Genomic DNA, 23,480 nt, shown 5'->3' with positions numbered 1-23,480 from the left:
AGATCATCCAGTCTTCAATTTTATTGATTATTTACGTTAAAAAATACCTAAAGTTGTATTACATAAGTAGTTTGAGATGTAAGGACAAAGCTTACAGGTAACTTTTGAGATATTTTTTAGTCACGTCGCGCAAGTTGGAACCGGTGTTTTTCTGGATCAAACACGCCAAATAAATTGACATTTTGGATATATATCGACGGAATTAATCAAACAAAAGGACCATTTGTGATGTTTATGGGTCATATTGGAGTGCCAACAGAAGAAGCTCGTCAAAGGTAAGGCGTGAATTATATCTTTATTTCTGCGTTTTGTGTCGCGCCTGGAGGGTTGAAATATGATGGTCTGTGATTGTTAGCTGGGGTGCTATCCTCAGATAATAGCTATGTTTGCTTTCGCCGTAAAGCATTTTTGAAATCTGACATGTTGGCTGGATTCACAACAAGTGTAGCTTTAATTTTGTATATTGAATGTGTGATTTCATCAAAGTTTAATTTTTATAGTAATTTATTTGAATTTGGCGCTCTGCATTTTCACTGGATGTTGGCCAATTGGGACGCTAGCGTCCCACATATCCCAGAGAGGTTAACACTTTTTTGGTTACTACATGATTCCATATGTGTTATTTCTTAGTTTTGATGTCTTCACTATTATTCTACAATGTAGAAAATCGTAAAAATAAAAGAAAAACCTTTGAATGTCCAAACTTTTGACTGGTACTGTATTTCAACTTTGACATTATGACCAAAATTCTAAATGTAATCAATTTTAAACGCAGGCTGTAACGCAATAAAATGTGGACAAAGGGGTCTGAATATTTTAAGCCAAGGCACTGTGTGCGTGCGACCATAACACATACACACATTTCTCTATAAATAATAAAGAAATGGTATTTGCACAATTAGGCATAAATAGTGGAAGACTCTTAGGCAGCGTTTCCACAGGCAGCCCAAATCTGATCTTTTTTCCAGTAATTGGTATTTTGACCAATCACGTCAGATCTTTTTCAGAGCTGATCTGATTGGTCAAAAGACCAATTAGTGAAAGAAAAGATCCGAATTGGGCTGCCAGTGTTAATGCAGCCTTATTGGACAGTGTTAAAGGGAAGTGGTCATAAACGAGTGATTTATTGTGTGTGTGTGTGTGTGTGTGTGTGTGAGAGTGTCCAGCAGATCGTCCGTCTCTAAAACCTGGTTTCGTCGAGGACTGCAGGGGCAGAGATGTTCCCATCCTCTGGGTCTGCCGGGACCTGTCAATCAAAAACAATCCAACTAAAAAGACTATTCTGATTAGGGTTGCAAAATTCTAATAACTTTCCCAGAATCCCAAGGTTTTCCAACAATCTCAGCTGGAGGATTCTCTGCTTTATTCCCTTCTGATTCCGAGGCATCTTACAACCGGGATTTCAGGAAATCTGGGAATTTGGAGAAGTTACCAGATTTTTTTTTTTTTTTTTTTATCCTGATGCAAAAACAGTATTAGTCTGAAATACAAGCAGACCAACTGTTTGAGTATCCATAGCAACACAACAGATAAATAACACGCTACATAAATATACACATACAGGTACTAGGAACTACACATCAAAAAGGTTAAAGGGTTAAAAGATTATCACATACATCTTATTCAACATACTGTAGGTGAAAATTACCTGTGTCTAATCATGTAATCTGGAGCGTGGAGAGTTGAGGGAAGTGAAAATAACCTGTGTCTAATCATGTAATCTGGAGCGTGGAGAGTTGAGGGAAGTGAAAATAACCTGTGTCTAATCATGTAATCTGGAGCGTGGAGAGTTGAGGGAAGTGAAAATAACCTGTGTCTAATCATGTAATCTGGAGCGTGGAGAGTTGAGGGAAGTGAAAATAACCTGTGTCTAATCATGTAATCTGGAGCGTGGAGAGTTGAGGGAAGTGAAAATAACCTGTGTCTAATCATGTAATCTGGAGCGTGGAGAGTTGAGGGAAGTGAAAATAACCTGTGTCTAATCATGTAATCTGGAGCGTGGAGAGTTGAGGGAAGTGAAAATAACCTGTGTCTAATCATGTAATCTGGAGCGTGGAGAGTTGAGGGAAGTGAAAATAACCTGTGTCTAATCATGTAATCTGGAGCGTGGAGAGTTGAGGGAAGTGAAAATAACCTGTGTCTAATCATGTAATCTGGAGCGTGGAGAGTTGAGGGAAGTGAAAATAACCTGTGTCTAATCATGTAATCTGGAGCGTGGAGAGTTGAGGGAAGTGAAAATACCCTGTGTCTAATCATGTAATCTGGAGCGTGGAGAGTTGAGGGAAGTGAAAATAACCTGTGTCTAATCATGTAATCTGGAGCGTGGAGAGTTGAGGGAAGTGAAAATAACCTGTGTCTAATCATGTAATCTGGAGCGTGGAGAGTTGAGGGAAGTGAAAATAACCTGTGTCTAATCATGTAATCTGGAGCGTGGAGAGTTGAGGGAAGTGAAAATAACCTGTGTCTAATCATGTAATCTGGAGCGTGGAGAGTTGAGGGAAGTGAAAATAACCTGTGTCTAATCATGTAATCTGGAGCGTGGAGAGTTGAGGGAAGTGAAAATAACCTGTGTCTAATCATGTAATCTGGAGCGTGGAGAGTTGAGGGAAGTGAAAATAACCTGTGTCTAATCATGTAATCTGGAGCGTGGAGAGTTGAGGGAAGTGAAAATAACCTGTGTCTAATCATGTAATCTGGAGCGTGGAGAGTTGAGGGAAGTGAAAATAACCTGTGTCTAATCATGTAATCTGGAGCGTGGAGAGTTGAGGGAAGTGAAAATAACCTGTGTCTAATCATGTAATCTGGAGCGTGGAGAGTTGAGGGAAGTGAAAATAACCTGTGTCTAATCATGTAATCTGGAGCGTGGAGAGTTGAGGGAAGTGAAAATAACCTGTGTCTAATCATGTAATCTGGAGCGTGGAGAGTTGAGGGAAGTGAAAATACCCTGTGTCTAATCATGTAATCTGGAGCGTGGAGAGTTGAGGGAAGTGAAAATACCCTGTGTCTAATCATGTAATCTGGAGCGTGGAGAGTTGAGGGAAGTGAAAATAACCTGTGTCTAATCATGTAATCTGGAGCGTGGAGAGTTGAGGGAAGTGAAAATAACCTGTGTCTAATCATGTAATCTGGAGCGTGGAGAGTTGAGGGAAGTGAAAATAACCTGTGTCTAATCATGTAATCTGGAGCGTGGAGAGTTGAGGGAAGTGAAAATAACCTGTGTCTAATCATGTAATCTGGAGCGTGGAGAGTTGAGGGAAGTGAAAATAACCTGTGTCTAATCATGTAATCTGGAGCGTGGAGAGTTGAGGGAAGTGAAAATAACCTGTGTCTAATCATGTAATCTGGAGCGTGGAGAGTTGAGGGAAGTGAAAATAACCTGTGTCTAATCATGTAATCTGGAGCGTGGAGAGTTGAGGGAAGTGAAAATAACCTGTGTCTAATCATGTAATCTGGAGCGTGGAGAGTTGAGGGAAGTGAAAATAGCCTGTGTCTAATCATGTAATCTGGAGCGTGGAGAGTTGAGGGAAGTGAAAATAACCTGTGTCTAATCATGTAATCTGGAGCGTGGAGAGTTGAGGGAAGTGAAAATAGAACAACAGCAGGATTCAGATGAGGGGTGGAGGGTTACGTTTTTTAATTTCCCAAAAAACTTCCTAGAACTTAGATCATCTTTTTTTTTGCACTACAAAGCTTCCAGGAAATTCTTGGTCAAAAGCAAAAGGTGTACAGGAGAGTGAATCCTAACTTAAGACTTGGCACCGATGTCGAATGGGGAGACTAAAGCTGAAGTTAGGATTCACTCCGAAGAGAATAATGACAGGGAAGCGTGTGGTGATTATTGGTTGGCTGTGCCCCTACCTTGGCCCGTCTGAGGTTCGAGCTAAGAGTGTAGGGGTTATAGGGTATATGGGTTAGTGATCAAGCCTGAAGAGAAGCAGAAGGGCAGTCTGGCTTGTTGATTAGAGCCGTGGCCCCGTAGTCCTGCTGCTGACCAGAGAGCTCTCCGTCCGCCTGGAACAGTGTTTTTTTTATTTTTATTCACCTTCAAATTTTACATCAGGGGTTAATTGGAAGTACTATCATGTTATAATCGCTGTCGGGAAGAACACCTTGCATCTCTAAAAATGTTACTTCTCAGGAAAAACAATAAAAACAATAAAACAACAATAACAAATCCTCCATGTACGACGTTGTAAACAAACGGCAACACTTTACTTGACCCTCAGTGTCATAACACGTTACGACACGATCATAATCATGTCATAACAGCTGACATAACACTGTCATGACCCATATATTTACAATCGTTCTGACATATATTGCGTTATTTTATGGCTCTCTTACATACGGTATTTTATTAGGGTCCCCATTAGCTGTTGTAAAAGCAGCAGCTACTCTTCCTGGGGTTCCACACAAAACACAATACAGAGTGACATTGTTGATTTAATCAAATAATTTGTTTCCTGCCAAGAAGTTTCCTTTTGTTTGAAAGTTTGTTTCTTAAATACGTTGTTGTTGTAATGAATACTTAAGTCATGTTTTTGTTCATATTTTAAATAAATTGTAGAAAATAACCTTTATGACACTGTCAAGAAGCATTATGACCATCATAATCATATAAGCCAGATTGGCCAATCACGTACAGGTCCTTATGTCAGTCATCAGTCAAAAAGAGGATGTCTTGTCCTGCTCCTGAAACCTAGTCCTGCATTCATCCCAGTCATCAGCAACAGAGCATTGGGGTAGGTGCATGTCTGACATCAATGTGTGCTCAATTACAATGATAATTTAATATGGTCAATTTCAGAAAATGCTATATAACATAAACATACTGTTGAGACGAGTAGACTATGGTGCAATGGAATGTTTTGCCTTGTGTGGTAGGTTTTGACACTTTTGTCAGTGTCATAACCAGCCATAAAATAAAATTGTGCATTCTGAAAGTATTCCGACCCCTTCTCTTATTCTACATTTTGTTACGTTACAGCCTTATTCTAAAATTGATAACATTCATTTTTTCCCCTCATCAAACTACACACAATACCAATTAATGAAATACTTACATAAGTATTGAGAATCTGTGCTATGAGACTTGAAATTGAGCTCAGGTACATCCTGTTTCCATTGATCATCCTTGAGATGTTTCTACAACTTGTGGTCATTTCAATTGATTGGACATGATTTGGAAAGGAACACACCTGTCTTTATAAGGTCCCACAGTTGACAGTGCAAGTCAGAGCAAAAATCAAGCCATGAGGTCGAAGGAATTGTCCGTGGAGCTCTGAGACAGGATTGTGTCGAGGCACAGATCTGGGGAAGGGTACCAAAATATTTCTGCAGCATTGAAGTTCCAAGAACAAAGTGGCCTCTATCATTCTAAAATGGAAGAAGTTTGGAACCGCCAAGACTCTTCCTAGAGCTGGTCGCCCGGCCAAACTGAGGAATCGGGAGAGAAGGGCTTTGGTCAGGGAGGTGACCAAGAACCCAATGGTCACTGACAGAGCCCTAGAGTTCCTGTGAAGATGGGAGAACCTTCCAGAAGGACAACCATCTCTGCAGCGCTCCACCAATCAGGCCTTTATGGTAGGGTGGCCAGACAGAAGCCCCTCAGTAAAAGTCACATGACAGCCCATTTGGAGTTTGCCAAACGGCACTTAAAGGACTCTTAGACAATGAGAAATAAGATTCTCTGGTCTGATGAAACCAAGATTTGGTCTGAATGCCAAGCGTCACATCTGGAGGAAACCTGGCACCATCCCTACAGTGAAACATGGGTGGCAGCATCATGCATGGACTGGGAGACTACTCAGGATCGATTGAAAAATGAACAGAGCAAAGTACAGAGAGATCCTTGATGAAAACCTGCTCCAAAGCACTCAGGACCTCAGACTGGGGCAAAGGTTCACCCTAAGCACACAGCCAAGACAACACAGGAGCAGCTTCGGGACAAGTCTCTGAATGTCCTTGAGTGGCCCGGACTTGAACCCGATCAACATCTCTGGAGACCTGAAAATAGCTGTGCAGCGACGCTCCTCATCCAACCTGGCAGATCTTGAGAGGATCTGCAGAGAAGAATGGGAGAAACTCGCCAAATACAGGTGTGCCAAGCTTGTAGTGCCATACCCAAGAAGACTCAAGTCTGTAATCGCTGCTGTAAATATGATATTTCCATTTTTGTAAAGAAAATTCTGCAAACCTGTTATTGCTTTGTCATTATGGGGTATTGTGTGTAGATTGATGAAAAAAAACTACTATTTAATACATTTTAGAATAAGGCTGTAACGTGACAAAATGTGGAAAAAGTCAAGGGGTCTGAATACTTTCCGAATGCACTGTGTCACAATAGGTTTAAATATATGTCATGACAGTGTTATGACCATATTACGACAGGTTATGACAAGTTATGTCAGCTGTTATGACCGTGCCATAACGTTTTGACGCGGGATGTCAAGTGTTACCAAAACAAACATTTACAAAACTTCATTATTTATTTTGAAATGAGGGGAGTTACTGCTTTCAATAAATTACTAGGTTTTCCGAGAGCGACCTGATCAGGTTGTCCTATTGAGGTCACAACACCTAGCAAAGTGGTCACATTTTACGACTTCTGACTTACTGGAAAAAACGTGCCTGTCTGAGAGGGAGATATATATTTATATAGTAAGGGGTTATTAACAGACATACACACGACACAGACGACATTAAACCACACAGACGACATTAAACCACACAGACGACATTAAACCACACAGACAATCCAGCATGAGACAAGTCATTCTAGGAGCAACAGCAAAATACTGTGAGGTGACTTGAGGAGCATTACTGCACCAGACATGCATACATAGCTACACAGAAACAGATTTAACACACTGCCCTAACCCCCACCCCTCAGCCAGCCAGCCCCCCCCCCCCCCCCCCCACACTTACAGCTGCCTTGGCTAACTGGTTGGCCTTCTGTCTCTGCAGGTCTGACTTGATGAAGCCTGGAGAGAAGAAATACATTTCTTAGAAAGTGGACATGCATGTTTGGGGTTTATTTAAGACTAGAGAGGTGTGTGCCAGCCATTTTGATGCCTGCCTGCAACACATGACCTTTCAGCAGATCCCTCTATACAATTCCATGATCAGGTTTTTTACGGTTCAGGTCAGTGGTGTCCAATTAAGACCTAGACAACCAGGTGAGGGTCCCTAACTAATCAATTAAGACCTAGATAAACAGGTGAGGGTTCCTAACTAACCAATTAAGACCTAGACAACCAGGTGAGGGTCCTTAACTAATCAATTAAGACCTAGACAACCAGGTGAGGGTGAAAGTTCCTAACCAATCTGTGTAGTGAAAACCCGCAGACACTCCGGCTTCGAGGAGGGGAGTTTGATACGTGGACCAGGTGAATACATAATTTGTTTCACTGTGTTGCTTGTCAAATAGCATGAAGGAATATTCCCTGTAGCAAAGACAGTAAGGTACAGCTTCCACTAGAGGGCACTCAATACAAAAAGGTACACCGTACTACGATATAAATCCTTTAATAAAAAAGCTGGAAGGACTAATTCATAACACAGTGGTTTATGACTTTGTTAATATTACAACACGACAAAGTTCATTATCTATGCCATGGCTCAGAATGACAAGTCAACTCATGATCACCAATTATTTACATGTTTAATTTAACCTTTATGTAACTATAGTTTGCCTTATGTACTGCCCATGCAGTAACCCTCTGTTGCTGACCCTTAACCCTTCTAGTCATACAATAAATAAATAATTAACATAAATGAACTTGGGACTTTAGCCCTGGTCTCCAATAACCAGTATTTACTTTTTAAGAGGAGTTTAGGGCTCATTGATTTATTACTTCAATTGTTTGTTCTCCCCAAAATATTACCACCGCAGTAACCCTCTGGACTGACCTTTAACCCTTCACATCATTAACATAATCATCTAGTGCAGGGTTTCTCAAACTGGGTCCTGGGGCCCCCACTGGGTACACGTTTTGGTTTTTTGCCCCAGCACTACACATCGGATTCAAATATATCAACTAAATAATCATTCTTTGATAATTTGACCATCAGCTGTGTAGTGTAAGGGTCAGAAAAACCAAAATGTGCACCTCCCTTGTGCTCCAGAGGACGAGGTTAGGGATAGTCTATTGTCATGTTGGTGAACTTGGACTTCAGCCATGATGTTCTCCAGTAGCCAGTATGGCTGTATTTAAGGAATAACACAGCAGCTCTCTGACGTTAACCCTTCAGGCCCAATCAGTAGGCTCACTTTCCTCTCATGTGGGTGAATGTGGACTTGGATTACAGTAGCCAATGGCACCTTATTCCCTATGTAGTGCACTACTTTAGACCAGAGCCCTATGGCAACCTATTCCCTATGTAGTGCACTACTTTAGACCAGAGCCCTATGGCAACCTATTCCCTATGTAGTGCACTACTTTAGACCAGAGCCCTATGGCAACCTATTCCCTATGTAGTGCACTACTTTAGACCAGAGCCCTATGGCACCCTATTCCCTATGTAGTGCACTACTTTAGACCAGAGCCCTATTGCACCCTATTCCCTATGTAGTGCACTACTTTTGACCACCATCATCATCATCATCAGAAAAAGGTCTTTACCTGTGAGGACCGATCCGATGAAGAGGAAGACGCAGAGGAAGATGTTTCCTGCCAGCGTCCCGTAGTTATCTATGATCTTCCCCTGGCAGATAGTGAACATGATACCAAACACCTGTGTATATATATATATATATAGACAGAGAGAGAGAGAGCGAGAGCGAGACGGAGACAGAGAAAGTGAGAGAGTGAATTATCAATTATCTTTCCTTGACAGATAGTGAAAATGATACCAAACACCTGTCGGGGGAAGTGGCCCTCTACACCAGTAGTTCCCAAACTGTGGCGCGCACCAAATGTATCACTGCCATACTTAAACTGGTTATCAGTGTTGGGAATAGGCCATTTCCCTGACATCTGGAACCAGGGACTAATAATACCAATTTTACATGAAAAATAAAATAAAATAAACAAGACAAATTTGACCCAAACAATTATCGTTGCATTTGTGTCAACAGCAACCTGGGGGAGATATACAGCAGATCACTGCACGTTCTGAGTGAACACAACAACCTGAGCAAAAGTCAAATTGTATACCAAATTATCAAACCATATTTAGATCTTACACACCCCTAATTGATAAAACATGTAAATCAAAACAAAATGCTCATGCTTTGTAGATTTCCAAAAAGCATTTGATTAAATTTGACTGAAATTAATTTAAAAGTGGTGTTGGAAGAAAAAAATGTAATCAAATCAATGTACACTAATAACAAATGCAGTCAACATTTATTTTCCCAAGGGTGAGGAGTAAAACAGCGGAACAAATTCAGCTTAAGTCTATTTAATATCTAGATAAATAAAATGGCAAAAAAAACGCTTGAGCAATCAACAGCGCCCGATCTCACTCTTAAAGACACGTATGCCTCCTGTAGTCAGATGACCTGGTGCTGCTGTCTCACACAAGAGATGGTCACAGCAACCATTAGATCATCTGCTACAGTTCTGTCAGACCTGGACCCCTGACAGTCAATCTCAACAAGACAAACATTCTGATATTCCAGAAAAAGGACCGGATGTCAGGGAAACTGATATACTTTTTTACTGGGCTCTACTGAACACACGTACGCATAACGGGCAACGTCAACCTGCAGCGTCACAGGGAACGTCAACCTGCAGCGCCACGGGCAACGTCAACCTGCAGCGCCACGGGCAACGTCAACCTGCAGCGTCACAGGGAACTTCAACCTAGCCATGAATGAACTGAAAGACAAAGCAAGCAGGGCTTTCTATGCCATTAAACAATGTATTAAATTAGATGCACAAATTAGAAACTGGCTCATAAAATTCTAATCAATAACAGAACCAATACCACTGCACGGCAGTGGAGTGCGGGGTCCACTATATGGCAGTGAAGTGCGGGGTCCACTATATGGCAGTGAAGTGCGGGGTCCACTACATGGCAGTGAAGTGCAGGGTCCACTATATGGCAGTGAAGTGCAGGGTCCACTACATGGCAGTGAAGTGCGGGGTCCACTATATGGCAGTGAAGTGCGGGGTCCACTATATGGCAGTGAAGTGCGGGGTCCACTATATGGCAGTGAAGTGTGGGGTCCACTATATGGCAGTGAAGTGTGGGGTCCACTACATGGCAGTGAAGTGTGGGGTCCACTACATGGCAGTGAAGTGTGGGGTCCACTATATGGCAGTGAAGTGTGGGGTCCACTATATGGCAGTGAAGTGTGGGGTCCACTATATGGCAGTGAAGTGTGGGGTCCACTATATGGCAGTGAAGTGTGGGGTCCACTATATGGCAGTGAAGTGTGGGGTCCACTATACGGCAGTGAAGTGTGGGGTCCACTATACGGCAGTGAAGTGTGGGGTCCACTATACGGCAGTGAAGTGTGGGGTCCGCTTACGAAGCAAGAATTTGACAGACGGGACAAACACCCAACTGGAACCCTGCATGTGGAATTCTGTTAGAGCATCCTCGGAGTACAGAGAAACTCCAAACAACACAAGCAGAGTAGAATCATGCCAATTCCCCTCTGATTAATTTCCAAAAAAAGCCACCAAATTGTATAATCTTTAACTACTGACCCCTACTCCTACCATTACTAAGTCCTCCAATGTCAAGAGGTGACCATAGAAAAGAGTCCCCTCAATCATCTGGTTCTGAGGCTTAGTTCACTAACCCCTACCAATCCAACAAAGCCACAGGACAGCACTCAAATCATCACAAATCAAAAATATCACCTATTGGAAAGACACCACAAAAAACATCTAATGCTACTTGTCTCTAAACAGACAGTACATGGTGGCAGACTATCTGACCACCGTGACTGATAGAAAACTGAGAGAAACAATGACAAATGTACAGACTCATTGAGCACAGCCTGGCCATAGAAACCGTCCGTTACAGACCGGTCCGACAACCCAGAGAGGACAGCCTGGCCATAGAAACCGTCCGTTACAGACCGGTCCGACAACCCAGAGAGGACAGCCTGGCCATAGAAACCGTCCGTTACAGACCGGTCCGACAACCCAGAGAGGACAGCCTGGCCATAGAAACCGTCCGTTACAGACCGGTCCGACAACCCAGAGAGGGCAGCCTGGCCATAGAAACCGTCCGTTACAGACCGGTCCGACAACCCAGAGAGGACAGCCTGGCCATAGAAACCGTCCGTTACAGACCGGTCCGACAACCCAGAGAGGACAGCCTGGCCATAGAAACCGTCCGTTACAGACCGGTCCGACAACCCAGAGAGGACAGCCTGGCCATAGAAACCATCCGTTACAGACCGGTCCGACAACCCAGAGAGGACAGGTTGTGCTCACTCTAACCCTCAGAGGTCCTGGCAGAGCTGTACTTTCTCCTACACTAACAGAACTATGTAGACTTACAGGCAAATTTTCTTTGCTAAAATGTTAAATACAAAAATGTTAAAACTAAAACAGAAAAGGAAAAAAATCCAATATCTATTTGGAGAAAAACACCTTTGTACCATATAAGCTGCAAAATATGTAACTTCCTGTCACACCCGCAGGGACAGCCAGTGAAACAACCAACCAGACCAATTATATCTGTGTATTTCATCATTGTCCTCATTCATGTCTTACTGTAGTGTCCTGTTAAATTGTTACTACTCACTCAGTATTATTTTTATTATTATTATCATCCATCTGTCATCGTTGATTTGATACATGTCTATATATGTTTGCTTTGGCAATGTATGTGATAACACCATCCATGCCAATAAAGCCTTTCGAATTTGAATTGAAAGGAGGTACAGAGAGCGCGAGACAGAGAGCGAGAGAGAAAGAGAGTGCACGAGACAGAGAGAGAGAAAGCAACAGAGCGAGAAATCGAGAGAGTGACAGAAAGGGACCGAAATAGAGAAGTTTCGGGAATTCAGAGCAACAGCAGAGATCGTGATTAAATATTTGTTTAATAATATAATACTTGTCTAATATTGAGTTAATACAAAAACTAACTCAATAGGAACTACCAGAACCAGGCTCGCGATCTTTATTTGGGGGATTTGTGTGTATCTTTTTATATTGTTTGGTATTACTGCACTGTTGGAGCTACATGAAAACATAAGCATTTCCCCGCACCTCTGATAGCATCTGCAAAATATGTGTATGTGACCAATAAAATTTGATGTCAAAGTGCTTTATTAGGCAGATGCATATCAGATCCAGGGGATGAGCTCTGTTACTGACAGACTGATCAGATTCAATAGCAGCCTCAGAGGCTGATGCTGCCTTGTATGCTGATTCATATAGACAGGCTCCTTGAAGACAGCCTATAAAAAAGGCCCCACCCTTACATATCAGCCTCCGAGGCAGCTATTGAATCTGATCAGCCTGTCAGGAATGGAGTTCACCCGACTCTGTAAATATCATCCATAAAACGTGAAGTGTCCCGTGCAGCTATACACAAGCTAACAACCAGCATAGATAACAAGAGGACCTAGCTAGCTTGTCCAAGTGACACGGTATGGTCATAATGCTTCATGACGGTGTCAAAAAGTTTTTTTTTTTTTTATATGATTACTTAGCTATTTAAAATGAAGAAAAAAAAAACATGACTGTAAAGAATTCACTACAACAAAGGATTTAAGAAAGCAAACTTTCAAACGAAACTTCTTGGCAGGAAAAAACTGATTTGAAAAACATTTAGGTTTTGACAGGCTTATTGGTAGGTGTCATAACCAGCCATAAAATACAATATCTGTCACAACAGGTTTAAATATATGACACTGTTATGACCACATTAGGACAGGTTATGTCCGTGCTTATGACATTATGACATGGTTTTGACTGTCATAAAAAGTTGACACTGGGTGTCAAATAAAGTGTTACCCAGATTGAAATCATATTTCATGTTGCTAAAACAGTGTCAGTTCCACTTTATCTACATATCTGCATCAAAACAGACTACAAATTACACTTAGTCTTACATATTAGACATACACAAGTTGTGTATTAATAAACCAAGAACTTTGAGGGGAATACATAGTAAGTGTAAGTTACATCGAAAATTGGAATGACTAAATATGATAACAATAAGGCAATAAGATAACAATTTTGTATAGTTATCAAAGTAAACATTCACATAAAAGACATTAACAATAATTGGCTTTTAAAACTTAACTTTCTTCTGTACATACAGTCCACTATGCCTGAAGCCTAATACAAGAAGAGTCAGAATGGGAACAAATTAAACACCAATTCTGTCAACTGCTCGCTGAATCTCGACAATTTGTGCCTCCTTCAAAATTGGGCCGATGCAGTGAACTGGACAGAATTATCAGATGATATGTTCCACTCAACTCATAGCTAGTTTATCCAGTGACCACCGTATTTAGAAGGATAGCTACTGAATGAAATGTAGCTAGCTAGTTGGTACGGTGGCTCACACTGGCCATGCAGTATCCAATCCCACAAGCTAAACGTGGACGCCAAAAGACCCAGCTATCGAGACTTGGGAGCTCATGGGCGCACACATGCTACATTAGCCAACTGGTTAGCCATGATTACACCACAGGCTACATTAGCCAACTGGTAGACATGATTACACCACAGGCTACATTAGCCAACTGGTAGACAGGATTACACCACAGGCTACATTAGCCAACTGGTTAGACATGATTACAGCACAGGCTACATTAGCCAACTGGTTAGACATGATTACAGCACAGGCTACATTAGCCAACTGGTTAGACATGATTACACCACAGGCTACATTAGCCAACTGGTAGACATGATTACACCACAGGCTACATTAGCCAACTGGTAGACAGGATTACACCACAGGCTACATTAGCCAACTGGTTAGACATGATTACAGCACAGGCTACATTAGCCAACTGGTTAGACATGATTACAGCACAGGCTACATTAGCCAACTGGTTAGACATGATTACAGCACAGGCTACATTAGCCAACTGGTTAGACATGATTACACCACAGGCTACATTAGCCAACTGGTTAGACATGATTACACCACAGGCTACATTAGCCAACTGGTTAGACATGATTACACCACAGGCTACATTAGCCAACTGGTTAGACATGATTACAGCACAGGCAACAATAACTGGCGACTAGTTCATTTTCAGACAAATATTTTCAAGTTAGTTTAGGAGGGTAACAATTACTGAAATGTACCTAGCTAGATGACTGGCCAGGCAGTAGCTACCCATTCGTGACCTATTCTTTGATACATTTGTGTTAACTTAGTCATATCAAGCAACACATACAGACCGTTTTGTGGAAATGTAAAAATAACTATTAGTGGCTCTTTGTTTTGTTTTTTATGATCGGACAGTGAAACTAAAAAAAGACTGGTAGCTAGCTGGTGAGGCTTTCATAACACATATATTTAAACCTGTTATGACATATATTGCGTTATTTTATTTCTGGTTATGACACCTACACAAGTGTCAAAAACCAGAAAACATACCACACAAAGCAAAACATTAAGTTACACCATAGCCTACCTGTCAACAGTATGTTTGAGATAGAGAGATAGATATAAACAAACACCATTCGGAAAGTATTCAGACCCCTTCCCTTTTTCCACATTTTGTTACATTACAGCCTTATTCTAAAATGGATTACATTTAATATTTTCGTCAATCTACACACAATACCCCATTATGACAAAGTGAAAAAATGTTTTAAATGTTTGCTAATTTATTAAAAATAAAACAAAAATACCTTATTCACATTCGTATTCAGACTGTTTTGCTATGAAATTGAGCTCAGGTGCATCCTGTTACCATTGATCATCCTTGAGATGTTTCTACAACTTGGAGTCCACCTGTAGTAAATTAAATTGACTGGACATGATTTGGAAAGGCACACCTGTCTATATAAGGTCCCACAGTTGACTGTGCATGTCAGAGCAAAAACCAAGCCATGAAGTCAAAAATAATTGTCCGTAGAGCTCCGAGACAGGATTGTGTCGAGGCACATATCTGGGGAAGGGTACAAAAAAAAATGTCTGCAGCATTGAAGGTCCCCAAGAACACAGTGGCATTCATCATTCATAAATGAAAAGTTTGGAACCACCAATACTCTTCCTAGAGCTGTCCGCCCGGTCAAACTGCGCAATAGTGGGAGAAGGGCCTTGGTCAGGGAGGTGACCAAGAACCCAGTGGTCACTCTGACAGAGCTCTAGAGTTCCTCTGTGGTGATGGGAGAACCTTCCATAAGGAAGCCACTCAGTAAAAAGGCACATGACAGCCTGGTTGGAGTTTGCCAAACGGTACCTAAAGACTTGAACAAAGTACTGAGTAAAGAGTCTGAATTACTTATGTAAATGTAATTTCAGTTGTTTTTAAAAAAATATAAATTAGCAAACATTTAAAAAAAAAAAAAAAAAAAAAAATGTGCTTTGTCATTATGGAGTATTGTTTGTAGATTGGTGAAGAAAAAAAAGCTATTTAATACATTTTAGAATAAGACTAACATTACAAAATGTGGAAAAAGTCAAGAGGTCTGAAAACTTTCCGAATGCACTGTATTTCCATGGATACCAAAAGCTCTGATCTGCTCACTGTCTGCAGCAGCTGCTGTGTGTGTGTTCGTGTGTTCACCTGTGCAGAGCAGTTGAGCAGGCCTGAAGAGGTGCCTTCACACTCGGGGTAGGTCAGCTCCACTCCAAACTCAAAGCCCAGGGGCAGGTAGCCTGTCATGAAGAACCTGCACACACACACACACTTATAATAAAGCGCTATATAGACATATGGAAATATTATAGCACGTATTACTGCTGTATATACAGTACCTGTCAAAGTTGACACACCTACTCATTCAAGGGGTTTCTTAATTTTTACTATTTTCTACATTGTAAATATCTCTTCGTAATAGTTATTGGACACGATTTAGGTAGCTTAGCATCTCTAATGCAGGCCAATGGGAACAATGGTCACTGAGCTCGTTAGCAAAGATTCCATTGGCTGTGTACTTATGAGGGGCGTTTGTTAGAATGATATGCAAATATTTTTCATGGTGTTTTAAGTTGGGGCAGCTTGGTTTAGTTGAGTTAAATTTAGCTCAATACAAATATATTTTAGTCTATCTGATACTGGCGAGAGAGCGAGAGAGAGAAAGAGAGAGAGAGAGAGAGAGAGAGAGAGAGAGAGAGAGAGAGAGAGAGAAAGAGCGAGAGAGAGAGAGAGAGAGAGAGAGCGAGAGAGAGAGCGAGCGAGAGAGCGAGAGAGACAGGTCTTACCCCAGAGCTCCAGCGGTGAGGAAGACTACCCAGAGATGTCCCAGACTGAGGGTGAAGGCATAGACCAACATCCCTACGAAGGACATGAGGTAGACCGTCAGGGTAGTCTGTCTGAAAGACACAATCAATAAATCAAATCAGTCATGGTCTGGGAAACAGACGACATTACACACAATTCACAGGATCCACTGATATCCTAGAGACAATCCACACTGACAATTTTTTTATTTTTTTAACCATGTAAGCTAGCTGAGAACAAGTTCTTATTTACAACTGCGACCTGGCTAAGATAAAGCAAAGCAGTGCGACAAAAACAAGACAGAGTTACACATGGAATAAACAAGCGTACAGTCAATAACACAAAAGGAAAAAAAGAACGTCTAGATAGTGTGTGCAAATGGCGTGAGGAGGTAAGGCAATAAATAGGACATAGTAGCAAAATAATTACAATTTAGCAGATTAACACTGGAGTGATAGATGAGCAGATGATGATGAGCAGATGATGGTGTGTAAGTAGTGATACTGGTGTGCAAAAGAGCAGAAAAGTAAATAAAAACAATATGGGGATGAGGTACGTAGATTGGGTGGGCTATTTAGAGATGGGCTATGTACAGCTGCAGCGATCGGTTAGCTGCTCAGATATCCCCAGAGACAAATCCAATACACATAGATCCAAATCAACACACATGGGAGCTGTGGATGCATATCAGTTGTAATAATCCTGGCATGTCAGTTACAGAGTAGCGATGAATAACTGAATAAAATAGATCCTGTCAGCTCCATGCATTCTATTTCCATCTGCAACGTTCAGAGCGAGTTTCACTTCCCTGAACACACCCACGTTGGTCTGTCCACACCCACCCACGTGGGTGTGGACAGAACCCGTGTTGTCGAACACACCCACGTTGGTGTGGACAGAACCCGTGTTGTCGAACACACCCATGTACGTCTTTACACAGTGACTGCCAACCAATGAAGTGGGAGTGAACAACTCCTAGGGATGTCTCTATTTGCTGAGAGGATAAAGTGGGAGGGAACAACACCTAGGGATGTCTCTATTTGCTGAGAGGATAAAGTGGGAGTGGGGCAGGAACAAGGTAACGTAAACAATGTTGGTGAGACTAATTTTTATTTTATTAATATATTTCGGGCTACCCTACACATAGAAAATGTAAAACTGGACGACATTGTTAGGGTTGCAAAATTGCGGTAACTCTCAAAATTAGCTGAAATTGCAGTTGGGAGATTTCCAGGAGTAATGAAGAAATATAAATAAAAGTATAAAAGAAAACCAGACTCCTCCAACCAGGATTTCTGAGAGAAAACAACTGAATTTGGGGAAAGTTACTGGCATTTTGCAACCCTTCTTACAGTATATGTGGTTTGCATTTGTTCTGAAACTAGGGTCTGAAAGCTTGGTATTCACATGTCTCCAACTTTAACATCCCAACTGGAGGCCAGACAGACAGGTGAAGGAACTAAAGGAGAATGCAGGTAACATTGTCCTAATGAACTGAATCTGTTGGCATGATGGCCAGGTTCAGATGAGGACATCAAGCAAGTATAACACGTTCTCCCTCTCTATCCATCTTAGGCAAACTAAAACAAGGTGGCATTCTCAGCCGGCCACGGAACTAAACGGGAACTACGGAGCCCTCAACACAGATCCCTGCGGTCTACAGAAAGCTCCTCAACATCGGAAAAAGCTTACAGCCAGAATAGAGACATCTGTACTGTAGTAGGAACTATTACTACACCTTGTGTTCTCAGATCTCATACGTCTGTAACCATGTACTCACCTCTCTCACAGTTCTTCCTCTTCAGCGGGTATCTTTACAGCACCAGTGTGGAGTCTACCACTTCACTTACTATCATCACTATACTGGCAGCAAAGGTTCTCATGCATCCCTGTTTAAAGAACGGGCAAAGACTTGTAACTATTGCTGGTTATCTTCTTGTCAATACGGGGGCGCTGTTTTCACTTTGGAAAAAATCGTGCCCAAATGAAACGGCCTCGTACTCTGTTCTAGATCATACAATATGCATATTATTATTACTATTGGATAGAAAACACTCACGTTTCTAAAACTGTTTGAATTATATCTGTGAGTAAAACAGAACTCATTTGGCAGCAAACTTCCATACAGGAAGTGAAAAATTTGGCAGCAAACTTCCATACAGAAAGTGAAAAAAAAAATTCAACCGAGTTTTATCAGTTTATTCAACGTTTATTGGGACTTTTGGAGTTTTCCGTTCTTTGCGTCGAGAGAGGATGGGAATGTTAGCAACCTTGGCTAGCATTGGGGCGCGAATTCGACAGAAGAAATGGACATTCTAAAACCAAACAACGATTTATTCTGGAAATAGGACTCCTTGTACAACATTCTGATGGAAGCTCAGCAAAAGTAAGACAACATTTATGATGTTATTTCGTATTTCTGTGTAATATGTTGATGTCTATTCTCCGCCGTGTTGGTGAGCACTGTCTCACAATAACCCAAGCTGTATGTTGTGGTAAAGTTATTTTTAAAAATCTAACACAGCGGTTGCATTAAGAACCAGTGTATCTTTCATTTGCCATACAACAAGTATTTTTATGTAAAGTTTATGATGAGTTCTTTGGTCAGATTAGGTGAGTGTCCAAAATATCTCCGGAGATTCTGGGGAAATGTTGCTACGTATTCACAATGTATAACCACGATTTGCAGCTCTAAATATGCAAATTTTCGAACAAAACATAAATGTATTGTATAACATGATGTTATAAGACGTTGTCCAAAGGTTAGTGATTAATTTTATATCTTTTGCTGGTTTTTGCGAAAGCTACCTTTGCGGTGAATAAATGCGTTTGTGTGTTTGGCTATTGTGGTAAGCTAATATAATTCTATATTGTGTTTTCGCTGTAAAACACTTAAAAATCGGAAATATTGGCTGGATTCACAAGATGTTTATCTTTCATTTGCTGTACACCTTGTATTTTTCATAAATGTTTTATGATGAGTATTTATGTATTTCACGTTGCTCTCTGTAATTATTCTGGCTGCTTTGGTGCTATTTTTGATGGTGGCTGCAATGTAAAACTATGATTTATACCTCATATGCACATTTTCGAACAAAAAGTAAATGTATTGTATAACATGTTATAAGACTGTCATCTGATGAAGTTGTTTCTTGGTTAGTGACTAATTTTATCTCTATTTTGTCGGTTTTGTGAAAGCTACCTATGCGGTGGAAACATGGTGAAAATATGCGCTTGTGTGTTTGGCTATTGTGGTTAGCTAATAGAAATACATAGTGTTTTCGCTGTAAAACATTTTAAAAATCGGAAATGATGGCTGGATTCACAAGATGTTTATCTTTCATTTGCTGTATTGGACTTGTGCTTTCATGAAAATTATATTATATGATATCCCTGTCCCGTTAGGCTAGGCTATGCTAGTCAGCTTTTTTGATGAGGAGGATCCCGGATCCGGGAGGGTGATGAAGTAGAGGTTATAATTTAAATGACCCAATGGCCAGCTTAAGGAGCTTTGAAAACCAGACGTCACGTCCTACCATGTACAGTGACAACACGTGTTATATGGTAAACATTCTTCCTGACCTAGCGACCATGTGAGGAATGGGTTCACAGGAGGAGCAAGGGACTGGACGACAAAAATCAAAATCTCATTTTATTTGCCACATGAAATGCTTACTTACAAGCCCTTAACAAAACAAGTTTAAGTGTTATGTAACATTTTTACTAAATAAACTAAAGTTAAAAAAATAAGACCTTGGACCCCTGAGGGGGTTCTCTCTGAACTCGTGGCCAGTGACCCCATGGGATCAGAGGTTAGGGGTCAGGGGTTTAGAAGAGATAAACAGGCTGCACCTGGACAAACAGAGCTGGGCCCTGTCCTGTCCCAAGCACACAGCCACACACACACACACACACAGCAGGAAACAGAGGGACAGCCACAAACATGAAAACAACAAGCTGGAAACAAGAAGAATACCAAAATCTAACAATACAAACCAACATCCCACACAGTCAAGGAGACAGTATAACAATACAAACCAACATCCCACACAGTCAAGGAGGCAGTCTAACAATACAAACCAACATCCCACACAGTCAAGGAGACAGTCTAACAATACAAACCAACATCCCACACAGTCAAGGAGACAGTCTAACAATACAAACCAACATCCCACACAGTCAAGGAGACAGTCTAACAATACAAACCAACATCCTACACAGGCAAGGAGATAGAAGTCTCACACAGCCGGCCAACAACATGAAAGGATAAAACATGAACAGTACAAGAACTGAAGACAAAAGCGTCTCACACAAGTCATTGCTGAAAAAGCTTCACAGCGAGTTTCTTTCCCAGTGGGCAACACTAGCTGTGATGACATCATAATCAGCTTCGTTCACTGGATTGGATCACAGCAACTCGACCATCTTCCTGTATCTCTATACTCCTTTCCCCATTCCACCTTCATTCTGAATGGATTTGATGTGTTGTTGTGACCCATGTAAAATGCTCTTTAAAATAACCTGGACTTGACTTACTTGTATGTTTTGGTTCTGTCCAGCCAGATGCCACAGATCAGTGATCCCACCATGCCAGCGATAACGATGGTGAGACCTATCCTCCCTGCATTCAACTCTTCACCCTGCGGGTCAGGACAGACAGGGGAGACTAGGGTTAGTGTGTGTGTGTGTGTGTGTTTGCACTTGTGGCTCTGGTCTAAAGTAGTGCACTATAATAGGGAATAGGGTGCCATAGAGCTCTGGTCTAAAGTAGTGCACTATAAAGGGAATAGGGTTCCATTTGTGAAGCAGAACCATTGTGCATGCTATTCTAACCAACTACTGACTAGGTTGGAAACAGGTTTCCCTGAGCTACTGTATGTTGAGTTTTCATCAGTATTGAACTGAGGAAAGTGAAGCTATACAGGTCACATCACGTGGCAGAGGGAGTGACAGTCTATCTGTAGGAGATAAGATATCATACTACATGTGCATATTACCTCAACTAACCGGTGCCCCCGCACATTGACCCTGTACCAGTACCCCCTGTATATAGCCTCCATAATGACTCTGTACTGTAATACCCTGTATATTGCCTCACTACTGTTATTTTACTGCTGCTCTTTATTTGTTACTTTTATTTCTTATTTGTATTTTTCTTTTATTTATTTATTTTTTATTATTATTATTTTTTATTTTTTATTTTATTTTTATTTTTTGTAAGTAAGCATTTCACTGTAAGATCTACACCTGTTGTATTTGGCAAATGTGACAAATAAAAAGTTATTTGATACTGAATTCTATACTGATGCTGATCTGGTCAATAGGTTTAGGGCAGTGGTTACCAACTGGTCCATTTCCAAGCCACTCCTAGTCGATCACCAAACATTTCTGTAAAAAACTGTAAAGCCTTGTTAACAGATCTGTAAGGTGAAAGCAACATGGTGGATTGTGGAAGCCGCACCACTACACTGATTATACAGTACGTATTTCAGAGCCTTCAGATATTCAAACACTGAATGGTTAGTGCCAAGAGGGAGGGACTGAATTAAGACATCTATTATTTATTTTTTTATTCATTTTTCACTGTTGGCGGTAGGTGTACTTGATTCAATAGGCCTAGTGCCAGGAAGGCAAAGTGTTCCCATTTTGAACCATTTCATGTGTCTGAAGGTAGAACTCCACCTACCCAGCAGGCCCAGAGTCCAAATCAAGCGCACCTATAGGCCTACCGCTGGCCAATCAGATCGTGTCTGTACAGTTTCCTCGAGCCAGACTAAAATAAAAACGCACAGCAAAGTTGAAAACGTTTAAAACCATGACCAGAGAGACTCAACAAATATAGCAAAGAGCTGCTGTTTTCATAAGTTCATGTTTAACCCCCAGCCACCAGCCACCTGGCAACAACCCCCTAACCCCCAGCCACCTGGCGACAACCCCCTAACCCCCAGCCACCTGGCGACAACCCCCTAACCCCCAGCCACCTGTCGACAAACCCCTACCCCCCAGCCACCTGGCGACAAACCCCTACCCCCCAGCCACCTGTCGACAACCCCCTAACCCCCAGCCACCTGGCGACAACCCCCTAACGCCCAGCCACCTGGCGACAACCCCCTAACCCCCAGCCACCTGTCGACAACCCCCTAAACCCCAGCCACCTGGCGACAACCCCCTAACCCCCAGCCACCTGGCGACAACCCCCTAACCCCCAGCCACCTGGCGACAACCCCCTAACGCCCAGCCACCTGTCGACAACCCCCTAACGCCCAGCCACCTGTCGACAACCCCCTTATCCCCAGCCACCTGTCGACAACCCCCTAAACCCCAGCCACCTGGCGACAACCCCCTAACCCCCAGCCACCTGGCGACAACCCCCTAACCCCCAGCCACCTGGCGACAACCCCCTAACCCCCAGCCACCTGGCGACAACCCCCTAACCCCCAGCCACCTGGCGACAACCCCCTAACCCCCAGCCACCTGGCGACAACCCCCTAACCCCCAGCCACCTGTCGACAACCCCCTAACCCCCAGCCACCTGGCGACAACCCCCTAACCCCCAGCCACCTGTCGACAACCCCCTAACGCCCAGCCACCTGTCGACAACCCCCTAACGCCCAGCCACCTGTCGACAACCCCCTAACGCCCAGCCACCTGTCGACAAGCCCCTAAACCCCAGCCACCTGTCGACAACCCCCTAACCCCCAGCCACCTGGCGACAACCCCCTAACCCCCAGCCACCTGGCGACAACCCCCTAACCCCCAGCCACCTGGCGACAACCCCCTAACGACCAGCCACCTGGCGACAACCCCCTAACGCCCAGCCACCTGGCGACAACCCCCTAACGCCCAGCCACCTGGCGACAACCCCCTAACGCCCAGCCACCTGGCGACAACCCCCTAACGCCCAGCCACCTGGCGACAACCCCCTAACGCCCAGCCACCTGGCGACAACCCCCTAACGCCCAGCCACCTGTCGACAACCCCCTAACGCCCAGCCACCTGTCGACAACCCCCTAACCCCCAGCCACCTGTCGACAACCCCCTAACCCCCAGCCACCTGTCGACAACCCCCTAACCCCCAGCCACCTGTCGACAACCCCCTAACCCCCAGCCACCTGTCGACAACCCCCTAACCCCCAGCCACCTGTCGACAACC

At 42.6% G+C, this 23,480-nt stretch overlaps 1 protein-coding gene across 3 annotated transcripts in view; it reads right to left on the bottom strand.

Annotated features, from left to right (window-relative positions):
- Nucleotides 1–672: 672 nt before the first annotated feature.
- LOC120019208 (feline leukemia virus subgroup C receptor-related protein 2-like) overlaps nucleotides 673–23,480 on the bottom strand; it is a 57,959-nt gene continuing 35,151 nt past the window's right edge. Inside the window, exons 5-11 of one of the 3 annotated variants that reach the window (XR_005472302.1) lie at nucleotides 20,864–20,967; nucleotides 16,309–16,419; nucleotides 15,671–15,776; nucleotides 8,625–8,736; nucleotides 6,928–6,983; nucleotides 3,859–4,011; nucleotides 673–1,246 (exon numbers count right to left, since the gene is read on the bottom strand). Coding sequence is in view for 2 of the 3 variants with exons in the window: in XM_038962526.1 (XP_038818454.1) it covers nucleotides 1,181–1,246; nucleotides 6,928–6,983; nucleotides 8,625–8,736; nucleotides 15,671–15,776; nucleotides 16,309–16,419; nucleotides 20,864–20,967 (555 nt within the window). In the remaining variant the exon portion in view is untranslated. The remainder of the gene's footprint in view (nucleotides 1,247–3,858; nucleotides 4,012–6,927; nucleotides 6,984–8,624; nucleotides 8,737–15,670; nucleotides 15,777–16,308; nucleotides 16,420–20,863; nucleotides 20,968–23,480) is intronic. The other 2 variants (XM_038962526.1, XM_038962527.1) reach the window with 2 other exon arrangements.

This window comes from Salvelinus namaycush, chromosome 24 (assembly GCF_016432855.1).
Source record: "Salvelinus namaycush isolate Seneca chromosome 24, SaNama_1.0, whole genome shotgun sequence".
Taxonomy (NCBI): Eukaryota; Metazoa; Chordata; class Actinopteri; order Salmoniformes; family Salmonidae; genus Salvelinus; species Salvelinus namaycush.
This window is presented reverse-complemented; position numbering and strand designations above follow the sequence as displayed.